The 25,681-nt window shown below is 35.7% G+C and overlaps 4 protein-coding genes across 4 annotated transcripts; 2 read left to right on the top strand and 2 right to left on the bottom strand.

Moving 5' to 3' along the window:
- Window positions 1-158: 158 nt before the first annotated feature.
- Window positions 159-1,264, top strand: af520_0 (Fumagillin beta-trans-bergamotene synthase af520; the record flags this gene model as incomplete). The annotated part of the gene is made up of 6 exons (XM_066130083.1): window positions 159-257; window positions 315-326; window positions 387-660; window positions 752-822; window positions 878-1,135; window positions 1,202-1,264. 6 exons carry the CDS (start codon window positions 159-161, stop codon window positions 1,262-1,264), a joined length of 777 nt encoding a protein of 258 aa, XP_065986398.1.
- A 3,890-nt stretch (window positions 1,265-5,154) lies between these two features.
- Window positions 5,155-11,360, bottom strand: Tf2-12_6 (Transposon Tf2-12 polyprotein; the record flags this gene model as incomplete). The annotated part of the gene is made up of 2 exons (XM_066130082.1): window positions 5,155-8,805; window positions 9,438-11,360. The coding sequence occupies 2 exons, from the start codon at window positions 11,358-11,360 to the stop codon at window positions 5,155-5,157; spliced, it is 5,574 nt and encodes a 1,857-aa protein (XP_065986274.1).
- Window positions 11,361-13,991: 2,631 nt separating this feature from the next.
- On the top strand, window positions 13,992-15,128 carry G6M90_00g031180 (uncharacterized protein; the record flags this gene model as incomplete). Its single annotated transcript, XM_014683767.1, has 2 exons — window positions 13,992-14,063; window positions 14,133-15,128. 2 exons carry the CDS (start codon window positions 13,992-13,994, stop codon window positions 15,126-15,128), a joined length of 1,068 nt encoding a protein of 355 aa, XP_014539253.1.
- A 1,350-nt stretch (window positions 15,129-16,478) lies between these two features.
- fsr4 (Trans-enoyl reductase fsr4) lies at window positions 16,479-20,001 on the bottom strand (the record flags this gene model as incomplete). Its single annotated transcript, XM_014683768.2, has 3 exons — window positions 16,479-17,098; window positions 19,015-19,611; window positions 19,662-20,001. The coding sequence occupies 3 exons, from the start codon at window positions 19,999-20,001 to the stop codon at window positions 16,479-16,481; spliced, it is 1,557 nt and encodes a 518-aa protein (XP_014539254.2).
- Window positions 20,002-25,681: the final 5,680 nt, after the last annotated feature.

Genomic DNA, 25,681 nt, shown 5'->3' with positions numbered 1-25,681 from the left:
TTGGCAGTGGCAACCATGAAGAATTTAGTAGCGATGAGGACTCATCCCTTCGAAGCTTTAAAAATTCTGTACTTGTTTGGGAAATCGGACATCCCGGTCGCAGCTTTGCCATCGGTATGTATGATGAAACAGTTTTGTCCGCGTACTGCTAAGCAGCCATGCAGATGGCCGTTGCCCTTGTGCTCGCAGGACCAGCAAGCTTGTCCGTAATCGCGAAGGGCTTCATATGGAATCAGCTACATTTGCTCACGTTCCAGGTAAAATTCGAATCATTCCGTGCAAGGATGACGTACATATCATTGACATGTATGTAGGTTAAGAATCAGGTCAGCGCAAGCGTTTACCCCCGATACACCATGCCATCTGTACTGATCCGAACCGACTAGATCGACGGCGTGGAAGAAGACAGAATAGCAAAGTCGCACCGTCCCCTGCCATCCGGTCGTATATCACCCGAGAATGCAGCGGTTCTGTATTACGTCCTATTTGCGTTGATGTGGGCTGCAGCACTTACTATGAAAACGATACCGTGTACTCTGACCTACTCTGTGGCAATTCTCATATACAACGAGGGAGGTCTGGCTGCGATACCGGTCGTAAAAAATGTTATCGGAGCTATAGGTCTCGCATGTTACTGCTGGGGTACCACCATCATACTTGGTACGACACTTAATTTTACCTACACCTTTCTGTTTTTTGCTTCTTTTTATCCTTTTGACGACAATGCGGTTGCGTGCTAACTGCTTCTAAGATCATGGCAGAGAGTTGTACGGTCTGAAAGCAATCGCTGTGTTCATGATAGGTGCCATTTTTGCAACCACTGTAAGTCTACGCAACACATTATTTCTGGTAGTTGATGCGAGCAAAAGCCACATAGGGACACGCTCAAGACTTCCGCGATCGCACGGCCGATACTGTCAGAGGCCGCAAGACCATTCCGCTGCTGCTCTCCCAACCAGCCGCTCGCTGGTCGCTTGCAGCTTTGATTGTAGCTTGGACGATTGGTCTAATTGCGTTGTGGCAACCACCAGCCGTTGCCAGTATTGTATTTGCCGCCCTAGGTCTACGGTGTCTTGGTGGTTTTCTTTCGAGCTATGACGAGAAGTATGACTATGTGTCTTACTGTTGGTATGGTGTAAGTACCAAGTATGGCGCATGATGTTGTGCTCAGCCTTTTAAGTGCTCACCATTCGTTGAACAGTACTGGCTTCTTGGGGGTAACTTGCTCCCCATCTTTCCTCGATTGAGAGGTGAAATGAATTAGGGGTACTCCGTATGATGAACGTACATGGTACATGGGATGCATATTGAGGTGAAGGATGAGCCAGCATCAGCGGCTTTCAGATTGCATTATAACTCATGGCCTACATCTATAGGCAATAGCTATTATTACGCCAAGGTTTAAAATCGGCATTTCTATTATCCCATGTAAACTAAACTAGAGACTGCTATACGTTCTTTATCTTAAAACATATCTACAAGAAGAGTAAGATATTAAGACATTTATGTAACAAAACGTTAATCCAGACAGCCCGCACCGCTACTATAAGCTATACTAACTTAAGCGCTAATTACCTGTTGCTAATTAAGCTAAAATTACCTTTTTAAGTGCTTATTAAGTACTTATTAAGCTAATTTAAGTTAACTTAAACTTTTTTTTTGTTTTTTTTAAGCTAATTTTACTCATATATAATTAATTTAAATTATATAAATATAATATTTATTATATATTTTTTAATATATAATACTTTTATTTATATATTAATTAATTTATTTAAATAAAATTAATAATATATTTTAAGTTAAATTAAGAATTTTTAAAGTATTTTTAGGTTATTATTATAAAATTTTAATATTTTAAGCTTAATAATTTTTTTTAAGTTTTTTATTTTAATATAAGTATTTAATATTTAAAATTAAGTTATTTAACTTATTAATATAATTATATAAATTTATTTATAAAGTTTTAAAATTTAAAATTCTAAAATATTAATAATATAATTATTTTAAATAAAATAAATATTATAAATATTATTTTAATAATTATTAATTATTATTTAAAGTAATATAATAATTATTTAAATAAAAGCTTTTAATATATAATAATTAAAATTTTTAAAAAATAAATTAATTATAATTTATATTAATAAAATAATTAAAATAATTAATTTAAGTAATTAAATATTATATTAATAATAAATTAAAAATTATAACTAAAAATTAAAATTAAAAAGTTATAAATAATACTTAAATTAATATAATAATTATTATTAAAAATTAAAAAGCTAAAATTTATTTATAAAGTAAATTTAAAAGTTTTTATATATTATAAATACTAGTTATTATAAAAATAAGTATTTTTAATATTTACTTTTAAATATTAATAAGTATTATATATATTTACTTATAATAATTAAATATTTTTTTATTAGTTTTATTATACTAACTAATATTTTATAGCCTATTATACTTATACTACCTAGCAGCTTTATATAGCTAGCCTAACTTATAGCTTATATGCTAGGTCGTAATAAGTTAAGGGAAAAAGAAGCGGCAAGTAGGTTAATCTCCACCCTTTTTTGCCTGTAAATAATAAAGTGCTTAATAGGCTAAGTATATCTAAAAGTAGTTAAGAAAAGCTATAAACTAATTAGTAATATTAGTAATATTTATTATAATAAAAAAAGCAGGATTCTAGGCGTTAAATAATTATAGCTAATTTAAATTCTAGGCTATAATTACTAAGCCCTAGTACTTAGTAAATTTAATACAGGCTTTTTTTATTTTTTTATTAAAAGGTAAGGTAATTAGAATTTTAAAAAAAAGCATAAAAGTAGCTAGAACTTTATACCTATTACTTAAATTAGTTCTAGGAGTTTATAAAGCTAAATAATAAGTATAAAATATATTTTATAAAGGTTTATAAATAAATTATTAAGTAGTAAATAATAATATATAAGTTCTTTTAAATTCTATTTTAAATAAAAGTTTATTATATATAATTATTAGTTATTATTAGGTTTATAAAACCAGGAAAGTACTAATATAAGTTTTACTATTATATATTAGCTATATTAAAAGTTATAAAAACTAGTAATATACTAAGTAAAAAAAAGTAAGCTAAAGCTTATAAAGAATTACTTTTATTATTCTAGAATAATTATGTACTAGTTAGGTATAAACCCTAATATATAATATATAATATAAGGCCCTTATTTATTATTAGGGCTTTTATAAGCTTATTATAACTTAAGTTTTTTAGACTAAATACTTTTAAAATATAAAAGTAAGTAAAGCTATTTACCTTTTAATATATTAGAATATTAACAACTAAAAACTAATAATATAAGTACTAGCTAAACTTCTTATTATAAAAATATATTAGATATTAAGCGTAATTACTAAGATTTACTTTACGTAGTTAAGGGGTATTAAAATTAGTATAACTAATTAAATATAATATAAGGAAAGCTATTATAAAGATATAATTTTTTTTAAATACTTTATTAATTAAAGTTTTATAAATTAATAGCGCTAAGAAATAAGAAGGTAAAGGCTTTTAGCTAGTAATATTTTATATAATTATATCTATTTTTATTATAATAATATTTAGATTTAAAACTATAAATTAAAAGTTTAAAAGCAAAGGCTTATTTAATATAAGTTAGCCCTAGCTTTTTTTAGCTAGATTATAGTTAAAAATAAATATAAAAAAGAAGAATATATTATTATTAACTAAGAAAGTATAGATTTTATCCTAAAATATTATAATATATTAATAATTAAGGTAATATTCTTTTAAGAACTATAACTAAGTAATTATACGCTTTTTTTAAATATAAAAATCTAATTAGAACTAATATTAATATTATAAGTTATTTTATATTACTTAATTTAAGGGCTATAAAACTATAATATTTAGTTCTAATAATAAATTAGGAAATGTTACGACCCAGCACGTAGGCTGCAGGTTGGGCCGGCTGCATAGAGCCGCCGGGCGGCACAGGTATAACAGGCCACAGAATATTGGTCAGTATAATAAGACTAATGTAACGGCTAAGGTTCCCAAGGGATAAACTAGTCGTAGTTTATGTTGGCAGAGCCACTAGGGCAGTCAATCTGAGCAGTTGGGTGTTACGTTGGTAATAGGTCGTAGACCGTAACCAAGTGATCAGAGTCAAAGAGTTGTAAGCGAGGCTTATTCAATGTAATGATCTGTGTTGAAAGCTAAGGAGCTAGAGGCTATCTATGAAGCGAATTTGGGGGTCCCTATATACTACGGTTGCTAGTTATCGCGGAGGTGAGCATCCTCGATGCTCACTTCCAAACACTGGTGAGCGTTGTGCATGCTCACTTATAATAACTGAGCGTCCTTCCCATTGGTCCTGTCGTGCCGACCAATGTTCCGTGGCCCGTCATGCCTGTGCCGCCCGGCGGCTCCATGCAGCCGGCCCATCCTGCAGCCTACGTGCTGGGTCGTAACACGATGTCCCCTCTCCCATGGTCTTGTCCTCAAGACCTAGGCCTTGTTTCATAAGTAGTTCCTCTGCCCTTTTCTTTTCGTTGGTAAGTTCCTCTTTCTTTTCATCCTTTGTGATGTCCTTCTGACGCCATGTCCAGTCGTACCGTCGTTCCTCGTACCCGAAAGCGAAAAGATCCCTCGTTGAAGGCTCCTTCTACCTTACGGAACGATCGCTTGGCTGATTCCATTGAATCGTTTGGTTACGACGTCATGCCGTGTTCCTTTTGTTCCGCCCGTGGTCTTCGTTGCAAGATGATTGAGCGTTCCTCCAAGTGCGGGGAATGCGTGCGGCGGGGGCGTTCCTGTGATGCTTCTGGTGTCGCGATTAGCTCGCGTAGGTGTCCTTTTTGTGTGTCACTGTTTTTTGCTAATGAGTGTCCTTGTAGTTGGTCGCATTATTTCCGAATCGAAACGTTTGGATCAGGAGGAAGAGAGAGCGGAAGAGCAAATGCTCAAGGCTCAGGCTGAGTTGAATGAAGCGCTGGCCCGTCTAGCGCGACTGCGCCGCCAAAAGCGGCAGTTGGTTACCAAGGGTCAACAAATGACTCGCTTGGGTCTGCAATCGCTGGATGAGTTGGAGGAGGAGGAGCGTCGCGAATCCGAGGCTGTTATCGATGCGCAATCTCTAGGCGCTATTGACGTGTTGGATTGGAACGCTGTGTTTGGGGATGCCTTGTTGAATGCTGCTGGTGATACTGCCGTAATAGGTGCTGGCAATTCTTCAGGTGCTCCGTAGGTTCCCATGTGTTTTCCTCGTCTCCATAGCTTTTCCATTTAATGAGATATTGGCGTGTTTTGTTTCTTGTCCTCATGTCTAAGATCCGTTCTACTTCATATTCCGTTTCGTTCATGACTTCGATGTCTTCTTCTGCTGGTGCATTGTTTGGTGCTTTCTCAAGAAGTGAAATGTGTACTATAGGATGATTCCTCATAGTCTTTGGTAATGAAAGTTCGTAGTTGTTTGTCGATATTCTTTTCTTGATAGCGAATGGTCCTAATTTTTTGTAGTCCAATTTGTCGCTTGGTCGCGTTGTTTTGATGTTTCGTCGGAGTAGGTAGACCATGTCTCCCTCCCCAAAGATTGGTCCCTTCGATCTTTTACGATTATGGTATTGTGCCATTCTGTTTCGTACGAATTCCAATTCGTGTCGCATTTCTTCGTGCAATCTCTTCAGTTCATCTGCTTGCAGCATCGCTCGTTCTGCTTGCGGTCCTTCGCGCTGTGTTCGAAATACTTCGGGATTAAATCCGTAATTGGCGTAGGCTGGTGTTTGCTTTGTCGATTCTGATATCGAGCTATTGTAAGCCAATTGCGCTGTAGGTAACCATTTAACCCAATCGTCCTGTTGATGATTGATGTAACATCGTAGATACTGTTCAAGCGTCTGGTTCAATCTTTCCGTCTGTCCATCTGTCTGTGGATGGTATGCGGTGCTTAACTTGTGATTCGTTCCAAGTTGTGCCATAAGTGCTTGCCAAAACTTAGAAGTAAATGTACTTCCTCTGTCCGATATGATTTCTTCTGGCAGTCCATGGTTACTTGCTATTGTTCGTAAGAACACATATGCAAGTTCTTCTGCATTGCTTGCTTCTCTGTACGGTAAAAAGTATCCGTATTTTGTGAGTCTATCCGTGACCACGAATATGCTGTCATATTCCACGTTGGTCATTGGTTCTTTTGACATTGGTAGCTTCGTAATATGATCGAAAGCTATCGATTCCCATGGTCGTGTTGGTACTGGTAATGGTTGCAGTTCTCCGTATGGCTTATGTCGTGAAGCCTTACTTTTTCCGCATTGTATGCATTCGTTGACAACCTTTTCGACCATTTTCTTGATTCCTGAGAAATCGTATTGTCGTCGTATCTTATCCAGTGTCTTGCGGATTCCTTGATGTCCGTAGACTGGATGTTCATGCATTTCTTTGATGCATTCTTCTTGTAATTCTGGTGGTATCCAGATTTTCTCTCCATACATTGGTACTCCTCCTGGGTGGCATGTGCATCCCGTCGGTACGTCCCCAATGTGTTGTATATTGTCTGTTGCCCATTGGTGTATTTTGCCGTATACTGGGTCTTCTTTCTGTACTTTCAATATGGCATTCAGTTGTTTCTGCTGGAAATTGCCATTTTTATTGATCTCAAGGAGTGGTCCTGTTGCTGTAGGTACTCCTGTATCGTAGTCGCTTCTTCGACTTAGAGCGTCTGCTCGTCCGTTCTCGGATCCTTTTCGATGGATGATTTCGTAGTCGAATTCTGAAAGATATTCGGCCCATCGAATTTGTCGTCCATTCAATTGTTGCGTCGTCGCAAAATGAGAGATGTTCTTATGATCGGTATACACCTTAACTTTGTGTTTGCTTCCCATGAGATAGTGTCTAAATTCCTTGAAAGCATTGATGATTGCTAGGAATTCTTTGTCGTAGATGGGGTAGTTGAGTTCTGCTCCATGAAGTTTCTTCGAGTAGAACGCAATAGGGTGTAGTTTTCCGTCATCGTCTCTTTGTCCAACTTGTGCTCCTAGAGCAAAGTCTGATGAGTCGGTTTCTAGTTCCGTTTCTTTTTCTGGGTCGAAGGTTCTCAAAACAGGTTCGGATGTGATGAGTTCTTTGATCTTGTCAAAGGCACATTGCGCCTCATCGTTCCAATTCCACTGCTTATCCTTCTTGGTGAGTTCATCCAAGGGTGCTGCGATTTCGCCGTAGCTCTTGATGAATCTCCTGTAATAGTTCGCAAAGCCTCTAAAGCTTTGTATGTCCTTGACATTCTTCGGTGTTGGCCAGTTCCTTACTGCCTCAATCTTTGTCTTTTCCATTCGTATCTCGTTTGGTCGTATCGTGTGTCCTAGGAAGTCTACTTCCTGGGTATGGAATTTGCTTTTTGCTGGTTCCACTAGTAACTTCGCGTCTTGTAGCGCTTGTAGTACCTTGTGTACATGTCTTTTGTGGTCTTCCAGGGTTTTTGAGAAGATCAGTATATCGTCCAGATACACTACCACAAAATTGTCCAAATATTTTCGTAGTACGCTGTTGATCATTCGTTGGAATGTCGCTGGTGCGTTGGTAAGCCCGAATGGCATTACCAGGTATTCGAATAGTCCGAACTTCGTTCTAAAGGCTGTCTTCCATTCATGGCCTTTCTTTATTCGAATCAAATTGTATGCTCCCTTCAGGTCCAAAGCGGTGAACCAATTCATTCCGTGCAATCGGTCCCGTAGTTCCGATATTAGTGGCAACGGTGTTCGATCCTTCATGGTAATCGCGTTCAATCGCCGATAGTCCACTACTAACCGCAGTTTCCCGTTTTTCTTTGGAACAAACATAACTGGGTATCCAGCTTCTGATGTGGATGCTCTGATGTAGCCTTTCGCTAACATCTCGTCGATGTACTCCCGTAGTGTTTCGAGTTCTCTTGCGTTTAAGTTGTAAATCTTATGGAATGTTGTCGACTTTCCGTCTATCAATTCAATCTGATGATCCCATTGGCTGTGTTCTGGTAATCCGGTTTCTAATTCTTCTGCGAATAATTTTTCGTATTTCCGGTATTCCTTAGGGATATTCTTGAGTCTTTCTTCTTTCGTTATTGGGCTTTTGTCGTCTTTATCGTTCTCGTTCCTCTTTTCTCCTTCGAGTTTCTTGTTTGTGTTCGCGAGGTCTTTCCTTAAGGTGGCAATAACCTTTCGGATCTTGGCTTTTGTCTTCTTGTTGCTTATTGTTGTTCGTATCCCGGTTTGTAGCGCCGTCGAGGTCGTTACGGTGGATCCAATTGTTTTGACTGCTTTTCTGCCGCTTGTTTGTTGTCGTTGGTCCTTGGATAACTTGCTTGAAGGTTCTTTTTCTTCAGAACTCTGTTCATGAGCTAAGTTATGACGAAATTTCGTTCTTTCTTCCGAATTCTGCTGATTCTGTTGGCCTGAAGTCTCGTTCCACTTCAGTTGGCCTGTCCTCCAGTTGATCAGTGGGTTACTCTCCCATAACCATGGGTACCCTAACACTAGGTCGTGTTCCGATACGTCCATAACATCGAGTTGAATCACTTCTGAATGACTTTGAATCTGTACTTCGAGATGATCAGTCTCTTGGTTAATGATTCCGTCATTATAGGCAAAAAGTTTTCCTTCGATATCAGTTAACTCGTATGGTGCCTCTTTGTGTTTCCACGGTAGTTGGTAACGATTCACAACTCTGGGTGAGATATAGTTGCCCATCGCGCCACTGTCCACAAGTATGCGAACGCGATGTCCCATGACTTCGGCGTCTAATACCATTTTGTCGCTTCGTCCGTTCTGGGTTGCGTTGAGGGTCATTAGCGTCTTTCTTTTCATGCCAGCCTGTAGCCCTTTTACAGATGGCGTGCCTCGTTTTTTGAGTTTTCCGGAATAGATTCTTCTGCGATTTGTCGTTTCATTTCTTGGTACCATTCTGTAGGTCCAGTTCCGTTTTGCGGGTGCTTGAAGCAAAACCCATCGTCAAACATTTGACATAGGCGATTGTAAATTTGGTTTTTCATTTCTCCGTGTTTTTCGCATCTTGGGTTGTCGCAGTTTACCGCATATTTCCTGTTGCATCTGGGGTTGAACTTCTGTTCGTTGTACCACTTATCCAACTGTTGTTCACTGTGGTATGTTGATTCTGTGGTTCCCCTGGGGTCTTTCTGTTCGAGTATGTCTAATGCTCGCTGTGTCCGTTTGTATGCTGCTGGTGTTCCACATTGCCACTTGTGCCATTCCCTGGCCTTATCTACCATATGTTCTGAACAATTAGGTAGTGGGCATACCATGTGGTCTTTTGTTTCACATCGAGGTGACTTGAGTAGTAACTCCCTTCTGTGTGTTGGGATTTTTCCCTCATACACATACTGATGCCACTGCCTGTTCTTCGTATGTACATGTAACTGGCATGTGTCTGATTCACATACGTCCGTAGGATCTGTATGAGCTCGGCATTTGATGGGTGTGTTTGAATCGGGTTCCAAGATCATCGTTTGATCGTTATTGATTATCTTCACTCTCCATTCTAGGAGTTCCCATCTGAAGTATGGTGCTTTGATCGGATATCCTTTCATCCTGATCGGAAACGCATCCAATCGTGCCTTGGTTTGAAAGTGTGCCTGGCACATTGCAAACGCGCATGATGCCCATGCTAAACGTGTATGTTCCGCGTGTCTTGGTGAGAGTCTAGGATCGTCTTCCTTCTCTCCTTCCGGAAACCATAGTGTCTGGTTTTCCATTGCCGTGGTGGTGTCCACTGCTAGAATAGGAATTGCGAAATGTTTTCCTGTTGGTGCGGGGAAATATCGCTGTACAGCTTGTTCTTGTGTGGCTGTCAGCCTTGCAGGCGTTTCTTCCTCGCTTCGTTCGTCTTCGGACGCTTCTGGAGTATCTAGGATTGCGTTGTCGTCATCGACGCTCATTTCCCTTACTCTATCTTCCGGTTCGTCGAAGGTGGTGAGGATTTGTGCGTCTTGCTCCTCCCTATATTGTTGTTCCCTTCGATTCTTCCTTGCTTCTGCTTGTTGTCGCACCCAATCGAGAATTTCTTGGTGCGAGTCTTCGTCCAAATATTCTGGCGATTTTGGTTCATGGAGTTCCTTTCGTCCCGTCATTGCAAGCGTTCTCTTTTCCATTGATTGTTCGTCCAGGTCTTCTTGTACCAGTTGTTTGGCTACTTGCAGTCCGTTTCCTATGAAGTTCATAATTTTCTTCTTTGGTTTTCTTGGTTCTTTTGGAAACCATCCTCTTTCTTGTTTGCTGCTCATGTGAACGTAGCAGTTGTCGTCATAGCAGAAGGTCCAGTTGAGGTTCTTATGTTCCACCTCTGATTCGGTAACTTCGATTTTCTGTTGGTTAGTAGAATTGAGTTGTTTCTTACCTCCTTCTGGTACTGGCTTCCATTCTTTCCTGGGTTTCTTGCATTTATTGGCGAAATGTCCTGGTTTTCCGCAGTTGTAGCATTTCTTTTCCTTTTTGTCGTCTTTCTTGGTAGCGTCAAGCTCCATTCGTCCAGGGTTAAGAGTGTGACCATAGGCAATAGGTTCGTCACGCTTTCTGCGTTGATTGGCTTGGTAACTCTTCCCTTTGGCAGGGCTCCAGGTTCCTTTACCCTGTTTCTTCTGTATGCGTCGCTGATACTGTCTGTCGTCGATTCGTACCGCCATAGCGATGTAGTCCGATAAGTTGTCTGGTCTGTTCTCCCTGTAGAGTTCATCTTTGACTTCTTCCTTAAGTCCTTTATAGAAAGCTGACATAAGAGGTTCGTCCTCCCAGTCAAGCTGAGATGCAAGTTGTCTGAAGCGAGCGGCATAATCGGATGCCGATCCCTTCTGCTTGAGCCCGTCGATGTAGTACTCAGCAGCCCTAGCTTCGTCAACTGTTCCAAAGGCCTTTTTGATAGCTTTTTCGAATTCATCGTAACTTTCGAAAATGGTGTTGGTTTCTTCTTCGCGGTCGTCTTTTTCTTTGTTAAGGTAGTCCCTCATAATGGGTTCAAACCATGCGAGTGCCACTCCCGTCATACACCCTCCTGCGTGCAGTACCTTGGCAGAGGATTCTTCCATTTTGGTCGGGAATTGTCGGTGGTAAGCCCTGAGTTGAGTGAGGAATCCTTGAAGCGCACCCGGGGATCCGTCGTACGGTCCTGGTGCCCTGGGTCTAAGGATTTCTCCCAAGTCCTTTTTAATTGTGGCCGCAGTCGTGGCTTGTTCCTGCCGTTCTTCTTCCATCTGTTGGACCCGTTCCCGAAGGCGTATGATCTCAGCAAGCATGTCGTGAGCAGAGATGGTGGTTGGTCCCTCTCGGGTTTCATTGGATCCAGATGCGGTGGTAGTCTCGCGTGGTGCCATGTTGACAGTTATCAGGTATTGCTCAGAGTGACGCGGTAGTAGTCTGAACAAGAGCTTTCAACGTGTAACGGCTAAGGTTCCCAAGGGATAAACTAGTCGTAGTTTATGTTGGCAGAGCCACTAGGGCAGTCAATCTGAGCAGTTGGGTGTTACGTTGGTAATAGGTCGTAGACCGTAACCAAGTGATCAGAGTCAAAGAGTTGTAAGCGAGGCTTATTCAATGTAATGATCTGTGTTGAAAGCTAAGGAGCTAGAGGCTATCTATGAAGCGAATTTGGGGGTCCCTATATACTACGGTTGCTAGTTATCGCGGAGGTGAGCATCCTCGATGCTCACTTCCAAACACTGGTGAGCGTTGTGCATGCTCACTTATAATAACTGAGCGTCCTTCCCATTGGTCCTGTCGTGCCGACCAATGTTCCGTGGCCCGTCATGCCTGTGCCGCCCGGCGGCTCCATGCAGCCGGCCCATCCTGCAGCCTACGTGCTGGGTCGTAACAACTAATAGGAAGAACGCTTAGTTATTATAAATAAGTATATATAATATTTATTAATATTTAAAAGTAAATATTAAGAATACTTACCTTTATAATAACTAATAATTATAGTATATAAAAACCCTTAAATTTACTTTATAAATAGCCTTTAACTTCTTAGCTTTTAATACTAATTATTATATTAAATAAGCTTTACTTATAACTCTTTAACTCTAATTACTTGGTTATAGTTTATAACCTATTACTAATATAATACCTAACTGCTTAGATTAACTGCCTTAGTTATTTTGCTAATATAAACTATAACTAGTTTATCCCTTAGGAACCTTAGCCGTTACAGGTAATATATTAATTATCTTAATTATATTTTATATAAAACTTATGTAATACTTTATATAGTAATATTAATAGCTATAATAGTAATAAACTATTATTTACACGTAAAACTAAGTAATAATTATCTCCTTAACTTATATAAGTTCTAGTAGGTAATCTAGAATATCTTCTAGGTCTATTTTATTCTCCATAAATATTAGGTAAGGACTTTAGTTATATTTATTTTATAAGAAGTATATATAGTAAGTATTATACTTTAAATCTATTATAAACTAATACTCCTTATAATAAAGGTATATCTCTATTTTAACCTAATTTATAGCGGCGTAGAAGCTTTATATATACCCCTATTATTTAGTTAGGAAAAAGCCCGTAACTTTAGGCTAAACTGGTAGTATAAGTTAAAGGACTTAAAGCTAAAGTAGTAGGATCAGCTAAGAAACTTAATACAAGACCGGTTAAATAGGTTAGAGAACTTAAAACTAGAAATATACTAGATACTATAAGGGCTAAATAGGTTAAGAGACTTAAGGCTAGTATAGTTAAGGGGATTATTAACGTAGGATTTAAGGCAAGATAGGTTAAGGATAAATATAATACTAAATAAGTTAAATAGGTTTAGGGACTTAGAGCTAAACTAGATACTAGGCTAGTTAAATAGGTTAAGAGGCTTAACCTTAGAGTAGTTAAAGGCGTTGCCGACAAAAAACTCAAGGCTAGAGAGGTGGAATAAGCTGCTAAGGCTAGTTATAATGCTAGACTGGAAGAATAAAGGGTCTGGCGGGCTCTTTAAGGAGAGGGTGTAATTGAGGTAGAAAACGTGATATATTAGGTCTCTTAGATAGTCTATTAGTATTTAATAGCTATATAGCCCTTCTCTTCCTTAACTTCTCCTAGTAACCTATACAGGTAATAAAGACCTTACTACTCAGATTAGTAGAGGTATCCTTAAAAAAGGAAGAGAGTAAAAGCTTATAAGCGTAGTTTAAGCAGTATTTAGAATTTATTAGGCAGAGAAAAAGAGAGTAAAAGCAGTATAAAAGTCACGTCAACGTATAGGGCCCGTAATATTATATAATAGTATATTTCTGAAGCAGCTAATTAAAAGCGTTTAAAGATAGCTAATTAAAAGTTAGGATTATAGCTAATTAAAGGTCTTAAAAACACGTGATAGAAACTACTTTTCTTATAAAATTAGATCACGTGCACGCGTGCAGGGGGGTCGGAGTGTAAAGAAAAGCTTCGCTTTTCAATAAGCTATTCCACGGAACCCCACACTACCAGAACGCCGCGGCAGTAGGGTTCGAGGTGTGGATATTTAGCTTTGGTATATTGTTTATCCTAGCTGTAGCCCTTATACCTATAGTGCTTACAAAGCATTATTAATAAAACTATACCAAGGAGATAACTTGTAATAAGCTATTCCACGGAACCCCACACTACCAGAACGCCGCGGCAATAGGGTTTGAGGTGTGGATATTTAGCTTTGGTATATTGTTTATCCTAGCTGTAGCCCTTGTACCTATAGTGCTTATAAAGCACTATTAACAAAACTATGCCAAGAAGATAACTTGCAATGAGCCATTCCACGGAACCACCGGAACGCCGCGGCGGTAGGGTTAGAGGCGTGGATATTTAGCTTTATTGTCAGGCAAAATCCACTTTCCGGGCGCTAACTTGCCAGCGGCTCCTCATTTGCTGCAGGTAGCTAATCCAAATCAGATATATAAGATATAATCTGTCCGACGCCAAAACGCTCAGTTCATCGTCACATCAGACTTAAGGGTTTATTCCAAGCCATGTCGCAAGAATACGCCAAAAATCAGCCTAAGGGCTTTAGTAACCACATTGAAAGGGTTGCCATCGTTGGGGTAAGTGCATCTTGTTAATATTAGTTTATTTGTACCATGGGTTCTAGTAAATTCTAACTATTGCAATAGGCTGGAGGCAGGCTTGGAGGATTTATCATAAAGGAGCTGTGTAAAACAGGAAAGCATACTGTTACTGCGATAACACGTGCTACAAGCACCACTAAATTACCTGACAGTGTCCAAGCCGCCCTAGTTGACTATGACGATGAGGATTCACTGGTTAAGGCTCTCCACGGACAGCAATTCCTCATTATTACTCTCGCCTTCGATGCACCTGGCGATACCCAACCCAAGTTGATCCGGGCGGCTGCTAAAGCAGGTGTGCCGTATGTCATGCCTAACTGGTTCGCCTTTGATTTCGCCAACGAACAGTTGATGAAAGATACTCCTGTGCCGCCAGAAGTTGAGGGTGTGAGTTCTCTGATTGAAAGTCTCGGTGTCAGTTCATGGGTAGTTCTCACCACCGGGCTGTGGTATGAATACGTCCTCTATTCCGACAATTATGGCATAGACATTCGAAATCGCAGCGTCTTATGGATCGATGACGCCCGTGTCCGCTATAGTAGTTCTACTTGGCCTCAGATGGCTAAGGCAATTACTGCCTTAGTCTCACTTAAAGAATTTCCAGACGACGAGAACGACAAGCTACCCACGTTGTCGCAGCTACGAAACAATGTGGTGTATATTGCTAGTTTCTCGCCAACCCAGAAAGAAGTTTTTAACAGTGTTAAGAAGGCGACAGGCACTAGCGATAAAGATTGGACTTTCACAAGCAAAACCTCTAAGGACCATTATGAGGAAGGTGCGGCGAAGACGCAGAAGGGAGATCTGTCTGGCTTCGGGACGCAGATATTTGGGCGTCTTTCGTTTCCAACAGGGGAGGGTGATTATGAGAGTAGGCGGGGGCTTCATAACAAGACTCTGGGGTTGTCAATTGAAGACATAGATGCTTATACGGGGATTGTTGTGGAAGCGATTAGTAGCAATCAGGGCCTTTATGCCGGGACTGTTGTGGCACCGGTTAGTAGCCATAAGGCCCTTTCTGCCCAGGGTCGAGACATTTAATGCTTCTCAACCTGTACGTTATTTACTTTATTGAAATACACTCCGACCCCCCTGCACGCTCGCACGTGATCCAAACTTTAGGGTTAGGGTTATGTTAAGGTCTATTTTTATTTTTCTATCGAAGCTGTTGCCCTAGGAGTTTTAAACTAAAATACACAAATCCAGAGCTTTTTATACTATTTTACAAAGGGAAGGTTGTTTTTAGCAAGTGTTAGCAGGTGATAGCAGTTGTTAGCAAGTGTTATTTTTAGGGCTATTAGTTGATAATAGCTTTATTAGCTTTTTTCCTGCGTTTTTCCTAGGTTTCTAGTTGTTTTTCCTGCTTTAGAGCTTTAGCTTGCGTGAGCTAGAAGGTCTTACGTAGGCTAGTTAGTCACATGATTTAAGGGGTTTATCAGGTAAGCTAGAAAGCTTATGTGCAACCTAGATAGTCTCTTTCTAGCAGGTAGAGCTTTTTTTAACTAGTTGCGTAAGCAACTTAGCTAGTTTGGTTTTATCGGGCTGTTCGCAGCTGTTGGCGGGTTGCCTGCCAGCTGTTAGAGCTGTTTTTAGCTATAAAAGCTATAAAAATAGCTCTAGTTTTTACTAGAGTAACGCTAGCCCAGTTGTCTAGCTAGTTTGCGGCTGGCCTAGCAGCTACTTGCAGCTGTTTCCAGGCCTTTGCAGTTGTAGCTTCTATAAGGCCCCCTGCAGACATAACGAGGGGCCGCGGATAGGACATGCGCGGGGGTAAGGCGTAGCTTTTTTCCTGACTTGTTTTCCTCCTTAATTTTTTTTATTTCTTTTTATTTAAACTTCATGGGGGCCAGCCCCCAACCCCCCGGTCCTCACTTTGTTTGAGAAGGGCTACGGATCGGAATTCTATCTAGGCTAGCAGAGCCATTCTTCAGAAAGCAAGCGAGCAAGCATATGTGCTGTCAGGGCTCTAAGCGCTGTATTTATAGTGGTTCCATCACTAAAGGCGCTACAGTGGCGGTTTTTTAGCACTATCTAATGGGCTATTGTGCTGTACTTATGTAAATATATACATCCAGAGGCAGCTTCCCACAACAATAATGTCGCTGTTTAAGAATCGACTATAAATTGAACTGTGAACTTTACAGCAACTTGGTGAGCCTTTTCTCGCAAATTACTACGCTGAGAAAGTTGATATTAAATTTGCATGAATCTGAACCACTTGGTCTGGCTGGTTCTTATGCAGACCTGCGTATATCGATATCCACCGAAATTCCGGCCCTTATATCGATATCCAGATAGATATCCGTATAGCCACATAGCCACTTTAGCAATGTTGATATCCAGCTAATCACATCTAGCTCCTGTACTCTAGAAGAAAGAACATTAAACACCCTAGTCTAGAAAGTCCCCTGCCTCTGTTTCAACGCTAAAGTCAACAGAACCGCTCGAAATAACGCCCCTGCTACCGTGAGACTTGGGCACGATGATACCCTCACGTATCCAGTTGCCCACACACTCAACCTTGGCCAGGTTCTCGCAGGTCATACTCTCTCTATCCCATGATAACGTACGCCGTGCCGATGAGAAGTGAGACTCAACATCAGATGATTCAGGAGGAATTGAGAGGATATCAATCGCCATGCGGGATAACCGCGGATATGCTTTCCTTTGGTCTCGATGTAGCCACCACTCGAGAGGAGAGCCGGTTATCCGAGTTGGTGTTGCATTAATGAAGGTTTCAAAGTCATCGGCATCGTCTAATATAGGGCCGGTAACCGCAATACCGCTCAACAACTCATCCAGCTCGTTGTGCTGCCTTTCAGATGAAGAAGATATATCTGGAGGCGCCCGCAAGGATTCTGGGACTGCCGCGGCCTCATATTCGTCTAGCCAGATTTTCTGGGCAGCTGCAATAGCAGAGGCTTGCCAGGACTCTTTCCAATTCCTCTCAATGTATTTTCTTCTTTTTGAGGGATCGAGAAGGAGTGCGGCGGCATACACAGGTGTCTGGTCTGATAATGTATAGTACTTAAAATATTACGTCACACCTTGCACTTTAGAGCAGTGGTGCAAGGCGTACAATCAGCCGAAGCCTGCAAGTCTGCGATCAATGCGGTTGTTATTTAACACCAGATCTTGTGTATAGAAGACCGCTAATTCTTCTGGTGGAACTATTACTAGACTCCGAGAACGTCGTCGCAGTCTAGACGATTATGTTTCTCTCTAAGCCGCCACGCCTTTAATGTGTGGACACCTGCACCGGGCCACCAGCCAAGGCGAAGAGGACTTAGACTTTTATTTATAGAATCATCGTCCCTCTTAACGTTCTCGGCTTCTCCCCTGGTTCAGAGTCCGGCTCGGGCACCAATTGCTCGAGGTACCTGCATGGTCAAGCTGGCGAAAAGAGTAAGTTAGCATAATCATCAGCGCGATAATCGGCCCTCTGACAACTGGCCTCTCGTCTTCTTCCTTCGATATCATATCTCGAATCAAATCCCACCTGTCCGTAGCTGATATCAAGTGTGACCTATTGTTCCCTGGTTAGTTGTAGAGACAGATACCTTCTCCAACAACCTCCCAGAGACGTCCCAGTAATAGGCTGGTCCGAAATCGAGGGCGCAGAAGCAGGAGTGGTCTGAGACGATGCCATGGACGATAAATCGCCTAGATAAGCTAATTACGAGAACTGTTTGTGTAAGGGCACGGGGCTTTTTCAGCTACAAGGTAAGCTCGGAAATCAACAAATTGATTGCCTTACAGAAGAGAGAAACCAGAAGCTCTGGACGAGCTAGGCAAATAGTTGCGTGGTCGATGCTCAGGGGGAGGTTCTGAGACCTTCATTTGGTGGCGTCATCAGCACCGGCATCAGTCGAGCGCACATTAGCCGAGAGGTCATCAGCAGCACAGCCTATTATAGTTTAGACGACTACTTAGTTGGTGGTTCCTAATATTAAAATTAGGAAAAAACTTTTCTCCTTTATTTAATTAATAAGATCTTTTCTACTAATTAAAAAGTAATAATAGGTAGATATTAATCTAGATATCTATTTAAGAGGTAAAAAGTTATATAAATATTAATATATATTAATATTAATATATCTAGATAGTAGAGTTGATATTAATATATTATATCCAAATACGCAGGTCTGGGGAAGACCTGGACTATATAGTCTAGTATACAGTTTGTTATATTGTGTAGCGGTGTCCTGCTATTATTTTACTTACTTATAATTTATATTAGCCTTAGCCTTTTCCTAAGAATTAGTAAACTTATATAAGTAGCTATATTTTTTTAGTATTTTTAATATATATAATTTACTTATATAAAAAAATAAAATATATTACTAATATTAGAGTAAAATATTAAGTAAAAATTAATATATATAAATACTAAATAAAATACCTATTAACCCTTAAATTAAAATAAATCTAATAATATATAGTCTAATTAGAATTAGCGCTAAATATATTAATACTAGTTTAATTGTAGTTTAATAAACTACTAAAACAAGGGTCTTCGCCGTGAAATTCTAATAATAATTTTAAGCGCCAGATATAATATAATATATAAATCTAAAATTAAAAAAAGTCTAGAGTTTAATTTATATAAGCTATAAAAGTATTTTAGTGTAATAATAAAAAGTTTTGACCCTATTTTGGTGGTTAGATCTAGTCTTAATTTTCGAGTATAGCTAAGAAATTGTGCTTCTATACCTATATTGCTAATTGATATAGTAGCTGTCCCGGAGTTTCGGGGCTAACTAAGTGGTTAGCCCACTTAGTTGCCAACAGGTAATGTAGAAACAGCCTTTGGCCGAATTACAGTCCTACAGTCCTGGTGTCTCGGCGATGCGGACAACGTACTTCACAGCCGAAGCTTTGCCAGCCTGCAAGTCTTTCAACGCTCCCTCAAGCCCAGCCAACCCACCCGGGCGAACTTCATGAGGATGCCCCGTGAACCAACCCCCCGCCAGGCCTCTCCCAAACAAGGCGAAGAATGCAGCGCCAAACTCGACCTCACTAACCATTTTCCCTTTATCTGCAGGTTTGTGAACTGATGCTACGGTGGTTGCGACAATCTTAACCCCCTCTGGAACCTTGTTGTACTCTTGACCCGGCAGAACAACTGTAATTGTAGCTGGTGCGGTTAGCGCCGCGCCGAGATTCTGGTAGCTCCCCTTCTCTGATACGGCGTCAAAAGCGTGGTGGATTGGCAGGCCGCGGGCGGCATCTCTGACGGCCTTGCGCACAGCTTCGTCGCCTTTGCGGTAGTCGATGATGGTGTCGCCCTTGGAACGATCGATCAGTGTTTCAACGAACGGTGTGCCCTTGCCGGCTACAGCGATGATAGGATGGATATTCGAGAGGCGTGCTAGTTTGATCGCAAAAGCGCCGACAGCGGATGCACCGCCATACACTACCAGAGGCAGTGGTTCTGGCGCGGGATTCCAAGGAAGTGGAAGGCTTAGCTGCTGATACAGACCAAGGGCAGATGTCGTGGCAGCTAGTGGGATCGTGGCGGCCTCTAGTTGTGTTAATGGGCGTGCAAGCACAATCGGCCGAGGATTCTCATACCTTCGAAGCTGGTATCCTCCGGGAGATGGAAGGTCGTGTGCTCCCATGCGACGGCATACTGGGCGTAACTTCCACCAAGCGTCATCATTTCGTGAAAAGCAGCCACTCGGTCGCCCTTTTTGAAGTTCAAGACTCCTCCTCCCACAGCCTCAACATAGCCGGCAATATCATCGCCCTGGTTTGCAGCAGGAGCATCTGGCATCCAAGCGGGCATTTTCCAATCCTTGGGATTGGTACCAGACACCACAACCTGAATCACAACTTGGCCAGGCTTGGCGACAGGAATGTCGACATCGCAGATTGCGACAGTAACAGCTTTGTCCACGATAGCTTGCTTCATTTTCGTACCTGAGATTGTTAAGTTGGGAAGCTAGGAGCGGCTTCTAGCTCTTCTTTATTAGAAGCCCCCTACATTTTCATTTATAAGAAATCGAAACTAAAGTTTGATTTGTAAGAAGAGATTAAACTGTATTCTAATTTGTAAGGAATGGATTGTCACGAGGAATGATGGCGTTTTTTATCTAGCTGACTAATTTCAGGCCATACAAATTGTCAACGAACTCTAGTACAGTTCGTCGGCGCATTAGTGTTAGGCATGTGATAAGAGCATTTATATATGTGGAATACGAATCATTTAGCTTCTCTTGTCACGCCTAGTCTGGGTATTAAACGCACGCAAAGGTTAATATAACGCTACTGGCATTACTGAGCCCCTTATGAGAGTTTATGGCTTCGCGCTCCGGAGTTAAGAAATCCGGGCCGTGGGGGAATTGGCTAAGCAGCTGGAACTCAATTCCACGGACCAGATGCAACGCCTCTTGGCGCCAGAGTCGAGCGTCTAGTCCCAATGAAAGCCGCCATCAGGCCCCGTCTAGGTTCCGGCGCTTAGAAATACCAAGTATATGGATACTGCAGCATGGTAACTAATGACTAAAATACAGTGTAATGCATAGTTGTGAGGTGTATTGCGAAGTACTCCCGTTCAAGTTAAAAACCCTATTAACCCTCAATGAGTCTGCCTTTATAATAAGTTTTGTATTCACAAGCCTAAACCCTAAGTCAACAACCAACCCACTGCTAACTTTGCCAACTCAAATACATTCTCTAAAATGGCCTCCTCCAATCTATTTAAGCTACTAGCTATAGGAAATATTACCCTTAAACACCATCTTGCACTTGCGCCCCTTACCCGCTTCCGCGCCTCTAATAAATACATCCCACTGCCTATAATAGTAGATTATTATAAACAGCGCGCCTTTATCCTGGGAACTCTTCTTATTATTAAAGGTATTATTATCTCTTTATAAGACGGCGGCTATAATAATGTTCCTGGCATCTGGAACTAAGAGTAAATTAACGTATAGCAAAAAGTCATTGACGTAATCCATAAAAACGGGAGCTATATCTTCGCCCAGCTCTGGTCCCTAGGTCGTGTCGCCGTAAACGCTGGTGTCGCCGTGGATATCTCTACTAAAGAGGGCATCTCCGTCTACAGACCAGACACTATCCCTACTACTACAAATTCCTCTAAACCGCAGAAGCTTAGCATTACGCAGATTTAATAGAAAAAGGAAGCGTACATAGCAGCTGCTAAGAACACTATCACCGCTAGCTTTAATAGCATTAAACTTAGCAGCGCAAATAGGTACCTTATAAACCAGTTCCTATAAGACGTCTCTAACCAGTATAATAATAAGTATAATAAGAGCATTAAGAATAGATCTCGCTTTACTATAAAGGTTACTACAGCTATCGCCTAGGCTATTAGGCCTAAGAGAAGAGGTGTTTGTCTTAGCTCTTGGAACATATTTAACGCCATGAAAATGGCCGACCCGGTCCCCTAGTTCTCAGACGTTATTGCCAAGTTAGGCCGCTTAAATCTCGCGTATCTACATCTAGTAGACCCTCAAGTCAAAGGGAATAACATTATAGAGACTAAAAAAAAAAACACAGAGAGCCTAGAGTTTGCCTATAAGTTGTGGAAGGGGCTACTTCTTATAGCTGGCGGGTTCAAGCCAGAGATTGCGAGACAGTTAGTTAATAAGTAGTACCCTCGTAAGAAAATTATTATCGCGTTTGGCAGGGCCTTTACCTTAACACCAGATTTACCGTATAAGGTGCGGAATAGGCTAGAACTTACTAAGTATAATAGGGATGTATTTTATAAAGGAAAGGATCCAGTTAGCTATATTGATTATCCTTTTAGCCAGGAGTTTATTTATAGTTTAGAGGGACAAGCTGTAGAGGTTATGCTTAGTTGAGGTGGCGGGCATAAGTAGAAGAAGCTAAACGTAAGGCCCTTTGGCATAGAGAAATCACGAATAGATAGCAGGATTAGAGCAATTAAAATACTACGCTATCCATTTGCACGTTGAAGCTGGCTGCAATATGTTACAACCCAGTTATATACAGGAAGCAAGCTGTAAGTTAGGCCGGCTATATAAGCTATAAAGCGGTATAAGCAAGGCAAATAATAAATTAATAATTAAAGTAATTATTATATTTAAATTATAAAAGAAATTATAATTTATATAAATAAAATTATAATTATAATAATAATTTAAAAGGAAATATTATAATAAAAAAAGTAATTTATTATAATATATAAAAACCCTTAATTTTACTTTATAAATAAATCTTAGCTTTTTAGCTTTTAATATTAATTATTATATTAAATAAGCTTTACTTATAATTTTTTAACTTTAATTATTTAATTATAATTTATAACTTATTATTAATATAATACTTAATTACTTAAATTAATTACCTTAATAGCTTTATTAATATAAATTATAATTAGTTTATCCCTTAAAAATCTTAGTTATTATATATTAAAAGCTTTTATTTAAACTATTATTATATTACTTTAAGTAATACCTAATAATTATTAATATAATATTATATAAAATTATTATTATATTTATATTAAATAAAACCTAAAAAAAACTAATAATTATTTTTACTTATAAAATACTTATTAAAATTATATACTTTTAAGAATAAATTTAATAAATAAAGGAAAAATAATAAAAATAAGTTATAATTATTATTATAATTAAAAAAAACTTAAAAGAAATTCTTAGACTTAAAGTATTAGAATTATATAATAAATTTTTAGGTATACTTTAAGAATTTTTTACTTAATTTAAAGCTTATTATTAATAATTTTTAATTAAAATAAAAGAATTTTTTATTAAAATATTATATATAAAAAAATATATAATAAAAATAATACTTATATAATTTAAATTTATTATAAAAAATTACCTTAATAAAAAAAATAATTATAAAAAAAAAACTAATATTATTTTTAAAAGTTATAATAAATTTAAAAAAGCTATTAAAAAAGCCTTTAAAATAATTAATAAAACTAAAGCTATTAAATATTATATTAATAAGCTTAAGTAAAAGAAATTAATATTTAATTATATTACTTAATTTAAATAATTTATATTTTAGCTTAATTAAAAAAATAAACCTTTTATATTAGTTTTTTATAAAAAACTTAAAAAAAAAATTAAAAATAAACTTTATAAAAAGAATAAATTAAATAACTTATTAAATTATATTATTATAATAATATAAATTAATAATAAATAATATTAATAATATATATAAAAAAAATAAAGTAAAAAAACCTAAAGCTTTATTAAAAAAAAAAGTTATTAAGCTAATTAATATAAAAAGTATAATAAATTTATTATTTATAATTATACTTTTAATTTTAAATAAATAAAGCTTAATATTATTAAGAAAAATAATAAAAAAAAAAATATTATAATTATAAAAAACTAAAATATTTTATTAATAAATATAAGAAAACTAAGAAAAAATAAAAGCTAATATTAAAAAAAAATAAAAAATAACTTAATTTTATTAATTAATAAAAAATTAAAATTATTAAATTAAAAGTAAAATATAAAAATTTTAATTAAACTTTTTATTATAATAATAATTATTATATTTATATAAGTAATAAATAAAAAAAAATAATTTTTAAAAAAACTAAAAAAACTAAAAAAAAAAATTATAAATTTTATAAAAAATAAGTTATAAATAATTAAATAATTAATATAAAAAAACCTAAATAAATAATTAATAAAAAAAAAATACTTATAATAATAAAATAAAAAAAACTTTATAAATTAAAATTATTAAAATATTTAAATAAAAACTTATATTAAAAACTTTTTAATTAAATATAATAATAAGTAAAAGTAAAAAAAATTTAAAAAGAATAATAATATAAAAAAAAGTAAAATATATAAATTTTTATTACTTTTAATAAATTAAAAAATAAAATAAAAAAAATAAGTATTAATAATAATAATATAATTTTAAATATTTTAAAAATATTTAAAAATAAATAAAATAAAAAAAAATACTTATAAAACTAATAATTATATAAAAATAAGCTATATAATAATATTTTCTTATATTAATAAAAAAATATTTTATAATTTTTATTTTAATAATAAATATTATTATAATAATAAAAAATTAAATATTATAATTTTTAAAAAAAAAAAAAAATTTTAAACTTTTATTAAAATATATAAAATATATATATTTAATATAAATATTATATATATTTATAATATATTAAGTATATTTTTAAATTAAAGTATAATTAAGTATATTTTTAATTAAAATAAAAAAATATTTAATTAAAATATTATACTTTAAATAAAAACTCTTAAAATAAAAAATAAAAATAATTAATAATAATTAAATAATAATTTTAAAATTTAATTTAAATATATTTATTAAATATTAAGTATATATAAATTTTGTAAATATATATAAATTAAATATATATTAATTATATATATATATAAAAAATAAATAATAATATTAATATATATATAAAAAAAAAATTCTAATATATAAAAAAAAGTTATTATTTAAATTATTTTAATATAAAATAAAAAATTATATAATATATTTATTATTAAATTACTTAAAATATATAATAAATAAAGCTAAAAAGTAATATAAGTAATAATATAAAATATTAATAATATATAAATAAATATAATAAGTATTAAATATACTTAAATAAAAAAACTTTAAGAAAATTATAAAATTAATATATTATAATAAATAAAATCTAAATAAATAATATAATAAATAAAAGTTTAACTTTAAATATAATAAAAAATATATAATAAATTATAATAACTTAAAATATAAAAAAATATAAAAAAATAAAAAACTAAATATATAATTATTTATATTAAATATTTAATAATAAGTTTTATTTTAAGTACTTATAAAATAAAACTAAACTTATAAAATAATATTAAAAAATAAAATAATAAATTATAAAAAAATTTATTTTAAAAAACTTAAAAAATAAAATATATTATTTATAAAAAAACTATAAGCTAATATAAAAAAAAAATATTAATAACTCTTAATATAATTTAAAATAAATAAAATAATAAAATAATATTAAATATTAAAATTATAAAATATTATATTTATATACTTATAAATAATAATATAATAAGTAATTATATTTTACTTAAAATTATTAATTATTATTAATTATTATAAAAATATAAAAAAATATTATATAAATTAATTAATATTAAAAAAAATTTTTTACTTATAATAATAAAATTATTAATTAAAAAACTAATTATTTTAAAGTATAAATTTAAAATTATTTAAAAGTAATTTAACTTAATATTATAAATATATTAAAATATAATTTAATATTAAAATACTTATAATTATAAAAAAATAACTTATTAATTAACTAAAAAATAAACTAATTAAAGTAAAATAAAATTTTAAGCTAATAAAATTAATAAAATTTAAAAAATAAAAAATTTTTTATTATAATTTAGCTTATAAATAAAATTCTAAAAAAAAAAACCTTTAAATAAGTTATTTAAAAACTAATAATAATAAATAAATAATATAAAAATAATATATATAAAAAAAAAATAATTAAATTTATTATAATAATTTTAATAATATTATAAATTAAAATATAAATAATAATAAATAAT

Source organism: Metarhizium brunneum, chromosome 2 (genome assembly GCF_013426205.1).
Source record: "Metarhizium brunneum chromosome 2, complete sequence".
NCBI classification, from domain to species: domain Eukaryota; kingdom Fungi; phylum Ascomycota; class Sordariomycetes; order Hypocreales; family Clavicipitaceae; genus Metarhizium; species Metarhizium brunneum.
The sequence above is the reverse complement of the archived record's forward strand: the minus strand, read 5'-3'. Positions and strand labels throughout refer to the sequence as shown.